Below are 14,634 nucleotides of genomic sequence, written 5' to 3'. Positions count from 1 at the left end.
TCCCACAATCTGTACAGCCTAGAAAGGACCACACCAATAATACTTGAATTCCCAGTGTAATGGTTTGGTTTCTCTATGAGCGCTTCAGAAAAGAAATGACATACCATATACTTGGAAGCGGGCTTCCAAAACCCCCCTTTGTCTCATCTTCCTTTTGGAATGATCAGTTAACCTCATCTTTTCAATACTCATTTAATGAAGCATTCTGTGAAATTAGAAAGACATTGATGTTCCACTTTTCAAATAATGGGTCACTTCTGATTAAACTTCGATTGAACATCCAACTTTCAATCTTAAAACAAATTGCCTCCTTTTCTTTTTAATTTGAACCCAATTTCCTGCTGCCCTCAGGTCTCATGACAGTAATTAATTGATTTATGAATCGATTAAATGGGGATCGAAAATGCAGAAAAAAAAAATCCCTTAAATCCCCAAACTTGGCTTACTCTTGTTTATTTATGATGGACGCTTGCACTAAAATTCACTTCTGATTTATTAGACTCGTTTTTCTAACTTATCCTTCCTCAACTAATTAAATGAACAGAATGTTTCACCTTCTAAAGGTACTAAATTTGCCATCCTTTGTGTAGTGTCTTACAGCATACCTGCAATTTATATGCCAGCTATCAACCAATGAATTTTAAATCATGAATAAAATCCCATAGCACTTGTGGCGATTTAATGTGAAACAGAATAAATACCAAGACACAATTTAGAGATCTATTTTGCTGTCAAAAAACCCACAACAAATGAACAAACAAAACACCCCCCCCACCCCGCCACTGTCTTAGAACTGGAAATAGTTCTGTGGTACATATAAACAATTTTCTTTACTAGGCCAGGACAATGCTACATCCACAACAGAATCCTGTTTTGACTATTACTTTAGAAACAGTTAAATTACCAGTTAGGAAACTCAAATTATGCAACTAATAATTCCATAATATGCTGTTACTCCATAGCTGAACAGATTTTTCTTGCTTGCTGCATGTTCCCCAGCATTTGTAAGAAAATATCCATCTGTCCTTAACCTGGTGAATAATACACTAATACCTCCAAAATACATGGGTTTGTGGCTTTTTGTTTTCATTTTTATTGTATTTTTAAAGAAACATGCAGTGGAAGTTTCTCCAGTCTGTGACAATGATCAATATTTAGTCTTTAGTTTGACTCCAACCTTGTTAATATTTGTCAGTACTATTCATATTTGTGCCAGCTTTGCCCTTCAATACTTCACAATATTTGTGCCACCAATTTTCTACAGCACAAAATTCAAAGACTCTTAGGAAGGTACAATAGAAAGCAAGCAGCGAGAGCAAAAATCCTTCTGAAATTTGTACAGGAAGGCCAAACAGTATAAACATGCTAATCTAATGATGCTAGTCTGCAAAGCAAATACAAAGAAGAAGGACAAAAGCCAAGAGAAAGCTGTTTATTTTCTTCCCATAGACCAAAGAATAATGTCTAGCAGAGGAGAATTTAGGGGTATAAAGCCTCTGCTGCATCAGGACCGAGAATATAATCTGTTACCTGTCCACACATATATATGTTCTGTGACTGTTCTATGAGCTATTAACCTATTTCACTGCTTCTGCCTTTTTGTAACACAACAGTATCACAAGGAGAATTGCAGCAACATAAGGGGGACACACAAACATGCAGTGTCTGGTCACTAAAACACAAAGCAAGCGGTCAGCGCTTACCTTCAGAATCAACCTGGGAAACAAGTTTATTTGGGAGGTTGAATCCATCTGCAGAGCACACACTGTAAAGTTATACTAGTGCCAAAACTATTACCCAGAAATCCAGAGGCTTACAGTTGCACCAGGACTTGTCTACATCTGTATTCAAAATGATTGCCAAAAATTTGTTATAGCATGAAGGAGAAAAGCCCGTCAGAAAAAAAGATAAAGGAGTAGTGAGCAGAACAAAAATACCGCTGGAATCTGCACTGCAGGCTCTCACTAATTCCTTCTTCCATTTTACCTCAAGTCAAGCAATTGGCATACGGTGTCTTGGCAGCAAATATACAACTGTATTCCTTTGTGAAACAGGTGTTTCACCTCAGCTAGGCTAAAAGATCATCTCTTCTCTGTTTTCCTTTTTTTTTCCTGGCGGGGTGTAAGAGATTGAACCAGAGGTTTGACTGCAAGAAAGATAAAAAAAGAGTAATGGAAAAGGGTATGCCATAGATTAAAATATGGCTTATCACCAGCTACCTGGAATACTTTTAGTTTAGGAGGGTGCTGCACACTGAAGCAGATTTTTAAATAGATTTTCTGAAAAAGTGGATTATCTAGCAAAGAACATGCCAAAGGCAAAGTGTGGTTCTCTAATGCGTGGGTTAAACTAAATGAGTGAAATAACACCAGGCATGAATGTATGGCATATAGGATTTCTCACTAATAAGGGCCCTTAAAGCTGCAAATATATCACAGAAGAGAGTGTGCGCTTCTCAATCTCATTAGCGGGCTGACTTTCCCTTTCGAGCAAATGCTCTTGACATCTAGTTAAATATTACCCCCTAAAATCCACAAAGGATTATAAAGCAATATAACAGTTGTTTTTTTACTGGTTATTGCTTAAATGAAACTAAATAAATAAAATGTGCATGCTTTTGAGTTATTTTTAGAAAGCAAAGCTTTGCAGTTGGCACAGCCTAACGTGTGTCAGAAGTCTCATTCAAAGCGAGAATTACCCTACTTTGTGAAAATGCGCATGTCAGAAAGAGTTTCTGACAAGAGGCTTTTCTTTGGTATCTTCACCATCTCGGTTTTCTTTTAGAAAAGAAATAAAACCAAATCTATGTCCTGTTTTAATTTCTGGTAAAGATGCGCATTGACCTCGTGATGTCACCAGATGCTGGACAAAATAAGCAAGGCCTGCCAAATCAGATGCCACAGAGAACAGAAGAGGCATAATTGGAATCACTGCTGCACAATCTATTTTATTATTCAACTCAATTGTAGCTGGAAAAACTCAAGTCAGTCGTCAGACAGGCAAAGGGTATAAGTACTTTTCTCTCATCCCTTTTAATTTAACATTTTATTCCTTGCATTATTAAGTGAATTGAAATAATCACTGTAAAGCTATAATTTCACAGACTGCAGCACAATGAAAGCAACTTTTAAGGTATCAGGATGCTTGCATAGCTTTAATCCTCTCTAGAGTTTTCCATTGATGCTTTTAAAACCGAAGGCAGAATCAGCAGTTTAAGGAGGAGGAAATAGTCCAAGCCAGAAATCTAGAACCTCACAGAGAGTCTTCCCAAAGGTTCCAAAGGTCAGGAAAAGGAGGCTCAGTTCAGATTCACTACATGTAAGAGAGGACACCTTTGCAGGGGTGTGGTGTGAAGGATGCAAGAACATTTTGTAACATTTTATGACCAATTTTGATCATTCGAATTATGTGGAAAACATACAGTGCCAGTAAGATCATCCTATGTCCTGCTATAAGCCATGAATCCCAGTGACACAAATATTATAAAACACAATACTTTTATTTCCTGGTTGGATGCTTCCTATGTACAATTTTTATTTTTACTGCTTTAAAAGAATATTTGAATTATTACGCTGAATGAAGATTTCTGATTTTATGCACCAGACAGATACTGTGTAGGTGGGAGGCTCACTATTTTGCAGTAAGAATCAGAATTGGCTTTTTCTAAGAACAAATATAATGTCTTCAAAGACAATATTTATTTATCAACAGCCTTATTAATCAGTTCTTTAATAGCCATGATAAGATAAATCAAACACTGCAGATTTTGAGAGAATGTATCACTGACTCAAATCATATAACAGTTGTTTGATAGTCCAGTGATCTTGATTTTTTTTAAAGTATTACAAGACAAAGTTGAGTGCCACACTACTAATACCTGCTGCTACAAACCAAGTTCTGATACTTGTGTGAATGCTAAAGAAGCTGTGTATTTTTGTTACTGTACACCAGGTTTACAGAAACAACCTTCCCCTCCTGGATGCACCGTGGAATGTTTGGGACATCAAAGCACTAGGATTTGTGAGAACAAACAGATTCTTTTGGAATGAAGTAATGTATCCAACTGATGACGGTGTCATCAGTTTTCGCGAACATTAGTGGAATAACAAAGGTGCTCTTCCATGAAATTAAGTAGCTAAATATTCATATTATTCAATAAAACAACTCAAGCAATCAATTGAACATCAAATGTATTTTGTCTTGTAAAACACTGAGTCATTAACCTTAACAATTTCAGCATGCTCTCACTACCAAATTCAACTAAATTAGCATCCAAGCGAACAGATGGACTAATGTATTAATGTAGTACTGGTGAGTACTACAATGAGTAACCCTTGAATGTACTGAGAAATGAAAAAAATCACTGATTTATGCTCAAGACAGAGAGAAAAGATAAAACACGTTGGTCCGAAGAAATATAGTACGAGTAAACAAAAGTACAGCTATTATAAAGACAGTATAACCCATGAGTGAGAAGGGCAAGACACACAAGCAGCCATGGTTTGGACCTACCTTCACAAGTCATCCCAAAACAATCTACTGGGGACTGTTCCAACTATTTTTTTTTACACACTGGCAGTTCATCATTTGTTCATAAACAAAAATTAAACCTCTTCACCTTGACACATCTAACTGCCATTGCTACACCTTGTTGACCATGAAGTTCATAAAATCTCTCAGTAGCAAATGCAACAGCACCAAACGCTCCAAAGGCTAGAAAAAGAAAATCCTGGGTTCCCAAGCAACCTGCCACTCTGAGGCTGATACACATTTGCTCCTTTGCAAAGAATTTCTGGTATTCTCTGGTATTCTAAGCACACAAGTACTTGGATTCTTTCATACGTGCATGAAATGTCTCCCTTAACTCCCCGTGGGCAGCCACTGGCTGTGTATTTCCCTAAAAAATTTAACATACACCAGGAAGAAAGGGGAGGAGGAGTGAAGGAGGAGAGGATGGGAGCCACGCAGAGCCTTATTTTCAGATGGAAAAGCTACCAAATTGCAGATCATCACAGTAACATATTGCTATTATACAAACTCCATATTAGTCTAGATACAGAAGGGGAAATATCGCTTCTGTGTAGAGTAGGCATCTCCCTGGAATATCAGGGTCAAACAACTGGTGCTAATTCTCTTCTAAGAACATTCACGCATATGCCAGAGGCCTAGAAGCTCTGCTTTGAGCAGCTAAGGCTGAAGCAAGTACACCATGTTTTCGTACATGGTCTACCCTGCTCCTTCTAAGAAAATGTTGCCATGATGCTTCTAATTGAAGTTCTTGATAAATATACTTAGATTTGAGAAACTGATTGGTACTGGGTGACACTTAGTCCAGGATGACATAAATAATACGAGAAGCAAAACAGCATAAAATTTACCAGAAGAGCTTGGTCAGCTGCAGATCTTCCAAGTAGTCAGTCGGAAATCTCAAGACAGTAACTAACTCCTGTCTGGAAAGGGACTGGAAGACATACCAGAAGTAAAGGAGAAAATGATCTGTATACTGAGTAACAGTGAAATTAATAGCATAAGAACATAAAAATTGATTGACTTTAAGCACTGTAACTGTTTGACCAGTGAACTACATTAGTGATACAAAAATCGGTCTCAATAAAGGATATCATAGATCAGACCACTCATGTTTGCACACAGATACAAGGCTGTGTTTGTGAAGTTAAATTTCTCATTTTACCCAGAATTTGCTGATGAAACTACACCACAGACTTCGCTGCCTTCCGTATTGCCACCTCGATTATATATATACACATATAAATATATGCATATAAAACGTGAGTGTGTGTGTGTATACACATAATCTATATTAAAAAAAAATCCTTGACAAAACTTTGCTAAGAGAGAATCTAAGAGAACAGTGGTCAGAAATTTACAGTAAGAGTTATCAGAGTTTATTCACAATATATCAAACTGCTTCACATTACAATACATGTTACATTTCTCAGTAAGTTGCAGCTCAGACGTTCTAGTCAGAAGACAGAGGTTGTGTCTGTCACTGGGGATTATCTGTCCTTCTCCAGTTTGCAAATTGTTTACTGGTTGTTTTCAGCTTTGTTGACAATGCAGTCCATTCTAGATCAGAGATACAGAGAACTGTTCTTTCAAATAGACAGTAGCTTTTAATACATTCTTGCAGCCAAAGAAAGGGTAATAGCTCACTGGCAGGTAGAAATTAACTTTATTTTCATTGCTTGTTTCGTGAAATCTAAGCAGCGTGTGCTGGAGGTTATAAGGGTAATGAATATAGCTATTCATGTGGTAATAGAGCCAGTGGCCATCTACGCTGCTGAATTACCTATGCTGCAGTGATTGATAAGGCAGCTGCAAACCTGAAAATTAAAAATAAAACCTCCAAATGTTTCCTACAAGTTCCACTTAAATTATATTAAACTTTTGAGAGAGGCTAATTACTTAGACACTTCAACTGAACTAAAATTAAATAATATAAACATCATGTCACGGTCATAAGTGAAACCAACTCAGTACATAAGTGAATCAATAACGATGGGAAACAGAATCTCCCAGTCATCAGTGGGACAAAGTTGTTCCTGGTAAGGTCCCAGCGTGGCCAGTCTGGCTGACTGGATAGAGTCCTGACCACCATCCAGAACTTCCCCATGCCGCCCTGATGTCTATGAATTTGTATGTTCAGTTCAAAACTTTACCTTGACAAAAAAAGACCAAAAAAACCCAGCAGCTGAAGGTCCCCACAACACAGGGTTAAACTGGTGCACCTAATCACTTACACCAGAACCCCATAACTTACAGACATTCGGTACTGTCTCCACACAGACAGAAATTGGTATAATCACTACATTCCCATTCACTTTTAAAAAGACACAAGCCAGATGCACTGAAGAGCACACCACACTGCCTAAGCCCTCTCTCTGCACTAACAACAGCACATGAAAGAGAGAAAAGCAGCATGAAACACGGGAGTTATTTTTCTGTAAACTAGACCCTAAGTTCTCTCCATCATGGACAGCTCCTGTTTCTTTTCTCATAACAAAGAAAACTTGGAAAGCTTTTGATTTCTTTTGAAAGAAGTGCATGATGTGTCAGCCTAAGCATGTAAATACTGAAATCAAGAAACTGCAGTAAGTTTCCCCGAAGAGTGATAAAAAAGAAAGAAAAGAGAGCAGGACAGGGGGGAAGGGAGGAAGTGAAGGCTGATGGTAAAAAGAACTGCGAAGTCACATTCATTGAAGAATTAAGATTTAGTGGCCTCTATTATACAGCAGTGTGGGTAAAAATCACTTCTAAGGGCTCTAATGAAAGTTGAAAGTTACCTTCAAAAAAGTTATGCATATTTCAACAGAAATAAAAACCATTATGCATTCTCTCTAAAGAGTATACAATCTCAAACTGTCAAAATTCTAAACTCTTCTACATATATTACATACAAATGCCTTCTCTAAAGAAACCTCTTTTCATTTTTCTTCTAAATTAGCTTAGTGGTCCATGGTATTACACTATTTTGGTCTAGCCTGTGAATAATGTGACAGGTAATTTTTATACTTCTTGCCTGTACTTAAGTTTGAGTGAAGATACGGAAAACAACTTTTATGGTCTAGGTGTAAAAGTAAATGTTCTGTAAGCCCTGCATACCTAAACCTGGACAGCTACTATAAAATATTTCATGCTAAGTATGTGTCCATCAGTAAATAACAAAAAAGAGGGTAGTATTTTTTTTTTCAAATAATATACAGTAACATGTTTTTTTTTCCTCAAAACAAAATTTGTAATGCTAACATTGATGTAGCCTACCACATTATCTCAAAAGGATTTTAAGATTTTGTCTTATGAGATAGGAATCATTATCTAATAGGATGCACTGAGAAGGATAAATAATATGCAGATAACACAGGAAATCATCTAGCTATAATTGAAAAAATTGGATTCCTCATGAAACAGTCAACTGCAATCACACAGAAATGGACAATAACAGTCTATTTCCATCTTGGAAAAAAGCTCGAAATACTCCTGTACCACTTGAGAAATTCTTCCAAGTTTACTTCCTACTCGCAGACTAAAATGCTGCACATTTTCTGTTAGTAAATAAATGAGCTGCATTTCACTCACTGCGTTTTATACTCGTGCCTGACTACTTAGAACACACTTTAGTAGCTGACAGATCTGACCACAGGCATTCGCCATGCAGATTTAGCCTCCCTGAAGCTGTGGTTTGCTGTATTTAGATAATTTCAAGAAAGACAGTTTTACTTACTCTTCTGGACTCAACATTTCCTCTTACAACATTTATTTCCTATTATTTACTCCTCAGGTTCCTGCCAGTGAAAAGCTTTGAGGACTGACATTACACTTACTGTGTAAGCTGTGTCTAAAGCTGATCTATAACTGTTGCTGTGTAGGGACACTACAAGGCCCAGGTCTTGGGCTTTTTTTACACTAAAACACGTGGTTTTGAGCATGGAATAGCATCAGTTTTACGTGACACTGCATGCTGTCTGGCAGGTGGATAAATTAAACAACTAACACATAGTCCAAAAGAAGAGAATTTCCTGAGTAGGTCACAGCACTGAAAGAGACAGCAGAAGAAACCAATCTGGTGCTACAAAATCACATCAAAACACCTCACTTCTGAAATGTTTTCCCAAATCCAAATCTTGTTTTGCAATGAAGCGGACAAAGCTGAAGCACACTTTAAAAAGCTGAATGGCTCCAAAACAAACAAGTAAAAATCTCTCCCTACAACTCAGATTATTTCCAGTCACTAACCTGCTCAAGAGAAATTCCTACAATGTTTATTAGTACGGCTGTAAACCCAGAACGAATTCTGTCTGCCTAATAGTAGTACTATCCCTGATACAATAAACAGAATCCTCAATATGCAAGTGCAACAAACAGTAAGCAGGTTGTTTGGTACAATATAGCTAAATGGGAGAGAAAACGAGCCTATGTTTTGAAGGACTGTTGATAACCAGTACAAAAAATAACAAAACTATAGCAATCCAAGTTTAATAATTCTGTGTAACTTCACTTTTAGGAAAAAAATCCAGCCTCTTGAAAACAGAAATTTCCTAATTTTGAAATAGATGTCACGGGGTCAAGATCTCCTATGTCAGTGTGCAGTACATCACTACAACACTGCACATCACACTTATCACAAATTCATTTCTAGGAAATGACTTTGCAAGAAGGACAAAAGCTGAGTTTTCAATAGATACTCAAATTTGCTGTGTCATATCTAAGCAAAGATAAAAATACTTTCTTTTAAGATTTTAATTACATGGCTGAGTCATTTCCAGCATCATGCCGAGATAAAAATACACATCTGCAAAGTTACCTGAACACAAAGAATAACTTTGGTAGGACTGAAATAGACAATAGCCAAAGGAACCTTCACTGTTCACCTTGTAAATGTTGCTGGGAAATACATATATTTTGATATACTGAAGTCTGCAGATTCTTTCTCATGCTCTATAGGTCCTGTATACACAGATCTGGAATGAAAACTGTGTGGAAGAGCTGCTGACAACAGAAATTTGCACTGGACCACAAGCCTGTCACAAACATTGCACTCATAGATCTTATGCCTTCACATTTGTCTTACAGCCATTGTCTCGTGTTTAATCTGAAATAGAATTCTTTGTCTAATAGCTGTGGAAATGTTCAGAAACAGAAGTCTCCTTTTTATATATTTTTGACTTAATCTATTTTAATTTACACAACATCATCACAACACCACTCCAACATCTGGCATATTTCTATTCTCTTTTGCGTTTGTGAAATAGAAGCGTATTAGCATGCAGTGCCAGGAAGCATTCCAGTTCAACTCAGCTTCAGCTTTGTTCTTGAACTTGGAAAGATACGCACATATGTAGATAAGCACAGTGCAAGGAAAGAAAGGAGGGGAATATGAAGTCAATGCATTGTTACATTTGCAAGAAAATGCACACCTTTTCTCATGACCACTGTATCTTGAAATAATTAATGTCAGGCTTGCTGATCCTCCACTGACCAACTGAGGGTAAGTCTGAGCTGTCCAGGTGCAAATATCACCTACAGTAGTGAAGGCTGAGGAAGGACAAACTTTCCTGACAGCTTCTGTGTTCAATTCCAACTTGGTCTCCAAACAGTGTAACATGCCTCTTCCTTCCACTTACCTTGCACAGGACAACAGACTGAAAAAGAACATGGCATTTTGAAGACTCCAATCAAGCATATAGATCTTTATGACCAACGTATATACTAGAGTCATATTTTGCCCACAGTGTGAAAATGGATATAAAATTTATTTTGAGGGCTGTCTCATCCTACTGTGCAGGAAAAAAAAATACGGATCAAACCTTGTTTCCTCTGTGTTGAAAGCAGTCTGAAATGTTGGGTTAGATAATATGTAACCCATAACACTATCAGCAATATTAACATTTCTAACATCATGTCCTGCCTTTTTTTTTTTTTCTTTTCATTTGTACTAAACATTTATTGGTTTGTTTGAGTGCCATACCCCTATAAAATCAGTCACTTTTAAGCTCTGCGGTATTCCTCTGAAGATCTAAAAATGCACTACAACGTGCTTGTCATGTAAGGATATAACCTGAGCAAATCTATTTCCATCTTTCTGCTATTTTCAGTTTGTCCATTTTTATTCATAACTACCTCTGATGTTTTGATGTCCTCATAAGAAAACTGCGTGGCAGGTACTCCAAGATGGTTGATGAAATAATCTGAATCTCCTTGTATCTGCACAGAACTCACATTAGATCCTGGACATCTAGTCTTTTCCACACAGTTGAAGCTCTGGCTCTGAAAAACAAACACAAATCGAAATTCTATTTATTTATTTGCAACCAAACTCTTAGCAACTCGTACCAATATCTCATTTACACAGCATTCTTTGGGTTGATACCATTTAAAAACAGGCTGGAACTTACACTGGAGCAAACAGGTATTAGTTGATTCATACATAGTAGTGAGTCTACAAATCTTTTATCCTGTATTGATTTATAACTGCAGTCTTTGGGTTCGGCCATAGCAGAGAAAAAAGACTATGCTGTAACATGGCTGAGTCTTTCAAAGGACAATGTGAAAGTCACATCTAATTTAAAGGGAAGGGCAAGAAAAGAAGCCTTTGGTAGGCACATGAAATGTCCCATATTGGGCAGGAGATTAGAGATCATCATGGTACCTTTTAGAAGCCTGTTCTGAGATCTTTAATGGCTACTAAGGAATCAATAGCATGCTCTCTAGCAGCAAAAAGCTGAATCAGATAATCATATTCAAGATATCTATGGTCTATGAAATGCTGACAATGTGAAGAATTCACTGCAATTGCAGAGTAGGGGTAAGAGAAAAACAATTAAAAGGCTAAAGATAGATAAATACACATTTTCAGGGTCAATTGCTTAAAATAGTTGTAGTCAGTGACATGCTTGTTTTTCCTTCTTCTAAGTATTTAATAGTGAAATCTAAGCAACAGACTTGTAATAAATACAAATGAAAACCGGAAAACAAGCCCAAGACAGAGTGCCACACACTAGTGCAGCTTTCAAATACATTAGTTGATTAAATACTTAATAAATATTAGGCACAAAAGCTTTCAACATCTATTATAGCAAATAGGCTACTTAGGTTTCTTTTTAAGAATGTTAAGAAGTTGAAGTACTATAAACGATTTACATTTAGCTGACAGTTTATATAGTATAACTCCCTCAGACCTATGTATTAAATTACTATCTTGATACGAGAACAGTGTACAGATTAGTTCTTTTTCAATACTAAAACACACCAGATTCTGTATATTAAAGTTCCTGAGGTTAGCAGGAAAATGTTTTAAGAGTTAGAAAGAGACAAATCTTGGTATCTTTCCATTTTTAAATTAGCATAATTATTGCTTTACAGTTTTACTTCTGTGATATGAAGAATACAATTGCATATTACCCAGTATAAATAAGGGCTGCAGATTCTCACAGAAAACCATTTTAAAATACCTTCAAAGAAATAGCTTCCATTTCTTAACTGGTTTTGAATAGTGGCTATATCATTCTTTTTTTTTTTTTTTTTTTTGGTTGCTAAACGTTTCTGCTCCTGCCATTCTTACATACATTCACAGCTGTGCAAGGTCTGTCTAAAAAGACCGATGGTTACAGTCGAAACAGAAACAAAAGATAATTTCTGTATGTGCAGTCCACCCCTAGTAAATACTACCCCCTTTAAAGATATCCATGGAGCAATACAATTCACAGCAGCCAAAATTCTGGCTCTCCATGGCGTAGTAATAAAAAAGAATAATAACAATCAAACATCACCATAACATTAATCTTACGTGTCATTTGTAAGTCATAGTTGTTAGAACATTGCAGACAAAAGCTTAAATCAGGGTTTTCTGGGGATTTTTTAGATTAAGAAGGGTTTTGGTTTTTTTTACATTTTTAAGTCCTTTTACATCATTCCTGAGAAGGTTTCAATCACATTGAGAAAACATTTAAGAACATCACAGTGTGTCTGTTCCACGGCATACAAATCCAATAAATATGTGTTTGAGCCTACTTATAATGATGAGTAGTCTGTTATTCCTTTGATGTTTTAAATTTTACTGAATGATACGAAATACAGCTTTTGGGTTCAATAGAAGAATCTCTGAAATAAGATATCTGAAAACCCAGAGTTACCTACCAATCATGCTAGCATCTTAAGAGTTTACCTGCTTTGTTCAACTTTCACCATTCACTCTTCCAATTTATTTTTATTGTTATGCAGACTGTACAACATCAGTCTTCTTCAAGTCTTCGGGAGTGACTGCAATCTTCGTGTAGTGTGTTTTGCATTCATTGAACAAATTAAATGTTTCCCCAAATTAATGGACTTTAAGATAAATAATAATAATAATAAGCTACAATTAATAAATCTTGCCTATAAATGAAGTGTTGTTAAACTAAGAGGCAAGCTTTTAACCTAGCCAATGCAAGAGCAGCCCACCCATACCTAAAAATACCTGTTTACAGGACAACTACCCACAAATACTGGCTATGTCAGTATTTGTTGCTTTCATTCCCTTCCCTCCTCATCCTTACCCAGAAGAAACTAAACTAAACTAAATCTTTGTTCTATTTTCCCTCACTGAAGACACTACTGTTACTGACACAGAAATTACCTTCAAAGACTACTTAGTTAATCAACTGGAAATATTATTCTTGTATCATGTGAAGCACCCTCCTACCAAAATGTACAAGCACTGTCTCAAGTTTCTTTCAATATGCAGCAGTTGGGAAACCAGGAAAAGATGAGCTCCCGAAAGTGTAACTGCAATTTCTGACAAGCAGGACAGCTTCCATGCTTGGCAGCAGAATGCCTGGTCCTTACTGTGAGCCAAGCAGATATAAGTGCATGACAGAGACGAAAGACTGACTGTCAACAAATCACTGCTGCTAGGAAATGATGGTCACTCCTAAAGAAAAGACTACTAGGGGATGGGGGCCACAGAACTCACAGGGGTGTGGGAGAAGATTACACCAATGCCAATATCCAGAAATACAGGATTTAAAAGCATTTTGAAGTTCTTCAATGACAAATAATTTGTTGACCATCAGGTAATAGCACCTATGTATCACTTTGGCATTTTGCTTCCCGCCTCCCCCCCCCCCCCCCTTTTTTTTCCCCCCTCACCAACTAATCTGCTACCTAGGGATGTTTCAATCTAAAATGCTACCAATAAAAAAAAAAATAAACCTCTTTATAACTTAAAATTTGATCCATTTTAATTCTTATAATCCACAGTATCTTTTCTTTCATATGTATAAAAAAACAATTTGTGAGTTCTCAGTTTGGAAAAAAGTTCAATTGCTATGCATTACTTCCACAGTTGCAGTTAGGCCCTACTTAATGATGCTTTGAATGTTAGCTTTTACATAGGTAAGAAGAAATATATATATATTCAAAAATGCATCTAGAATAAATTATCAGCAATAAGAACTAATTCCCTATTATAGAGCAGGCAAACTGCATTTCTTCAGCTGGTCAGTCTTACAGTAAAACACACATAATAGTGCTATTTAGATCACTCAGTTCCTCAGGCTGGTCTCCACTGTGTCAGTCAAACCCTCCCTTTAGATCGGAAGGAAAGCAAAGCCATGTGCTTAGGGAGGAAGCAAGAAGTCATTCATGTCAGTGCAAGGACATACATGCTATTCATAAATGAACAATTTTATTTCTCTGGAGTTCATTTTGGTTTTCAGCATCTTGTTATAGGTTTATATTACAAATTCGAGAAAATGAAGAGTACCACATGTCCCATTAAATACATTTAATTTGGATTAATGTTATAAAATAGACCTGACACATCTAAAGTATAATCAAGTCGTACTTCACTGCAGACCTTATTATATCCCTAATTAGAGTGAAGCATTCATAGGTACCTTTTGTTGCAATGATAAGATCCTGGAATAGATAAAAACCTATATTTAAAAATAATAATAATAAATTAATAAATTATTGGGCATTTCTACAGCTCACCTTCCACCTGGAAACATGTACCTGTCAGTTAGTTTGGTCATCCTCCATCCTTTATGTTACTCCAGCTGAAGTTAAAACCTTAGGAGCCTTTGAAAATGGATTAAAATGTCTAAGTACTTTTCAAGAGGACAAATAAAGAATGAC

General features: G+C 36.5%; 1 protein-coding gene across 1 annotated transcript in view; it reads right to left on the bottom strand.

Annotated features, from left to right (window-relative positions):
- NAALADL2 (N-acetylated alpha-linked acidic dipeptidase like 2) overlaps positions 1-14,634 on the bottom strand; it is a 244,835-nt gene that overhangs the window by 66,964 nt on the left and 163,237 nt on the right. Inside the window, exon 10 of the mRNA XM_065640342.1 lies at positions 10,639-10,785. Within this exon, the coding sequence (XP_065496414.1) occupies positions 10,639-10,785 (147 nt within the window). The remainder of the gene's footprint in view (positions 1-10,638; positions 10,786-14,634) is intronic.

This window comes from Caloenas nicobarica, chromosome 8 (genome assembly GCF_036013445.1).
Source record: "Caloenas nicobarica isolate bCalNic1 chromosome 8, bCalNic1.hap1, whole genome shotgun sequence".
Taxonomy (NCBI): Eukaryota; Metazoa; Chordata; class Aves; order Columbiformes; family Columbidae; genus Caloenas; species Caloenas nicobarica.
Note: the sequence above shows the minus strand (reverse complement) of the source record. Positions and strands in the feature narration are given on the sequence as shown.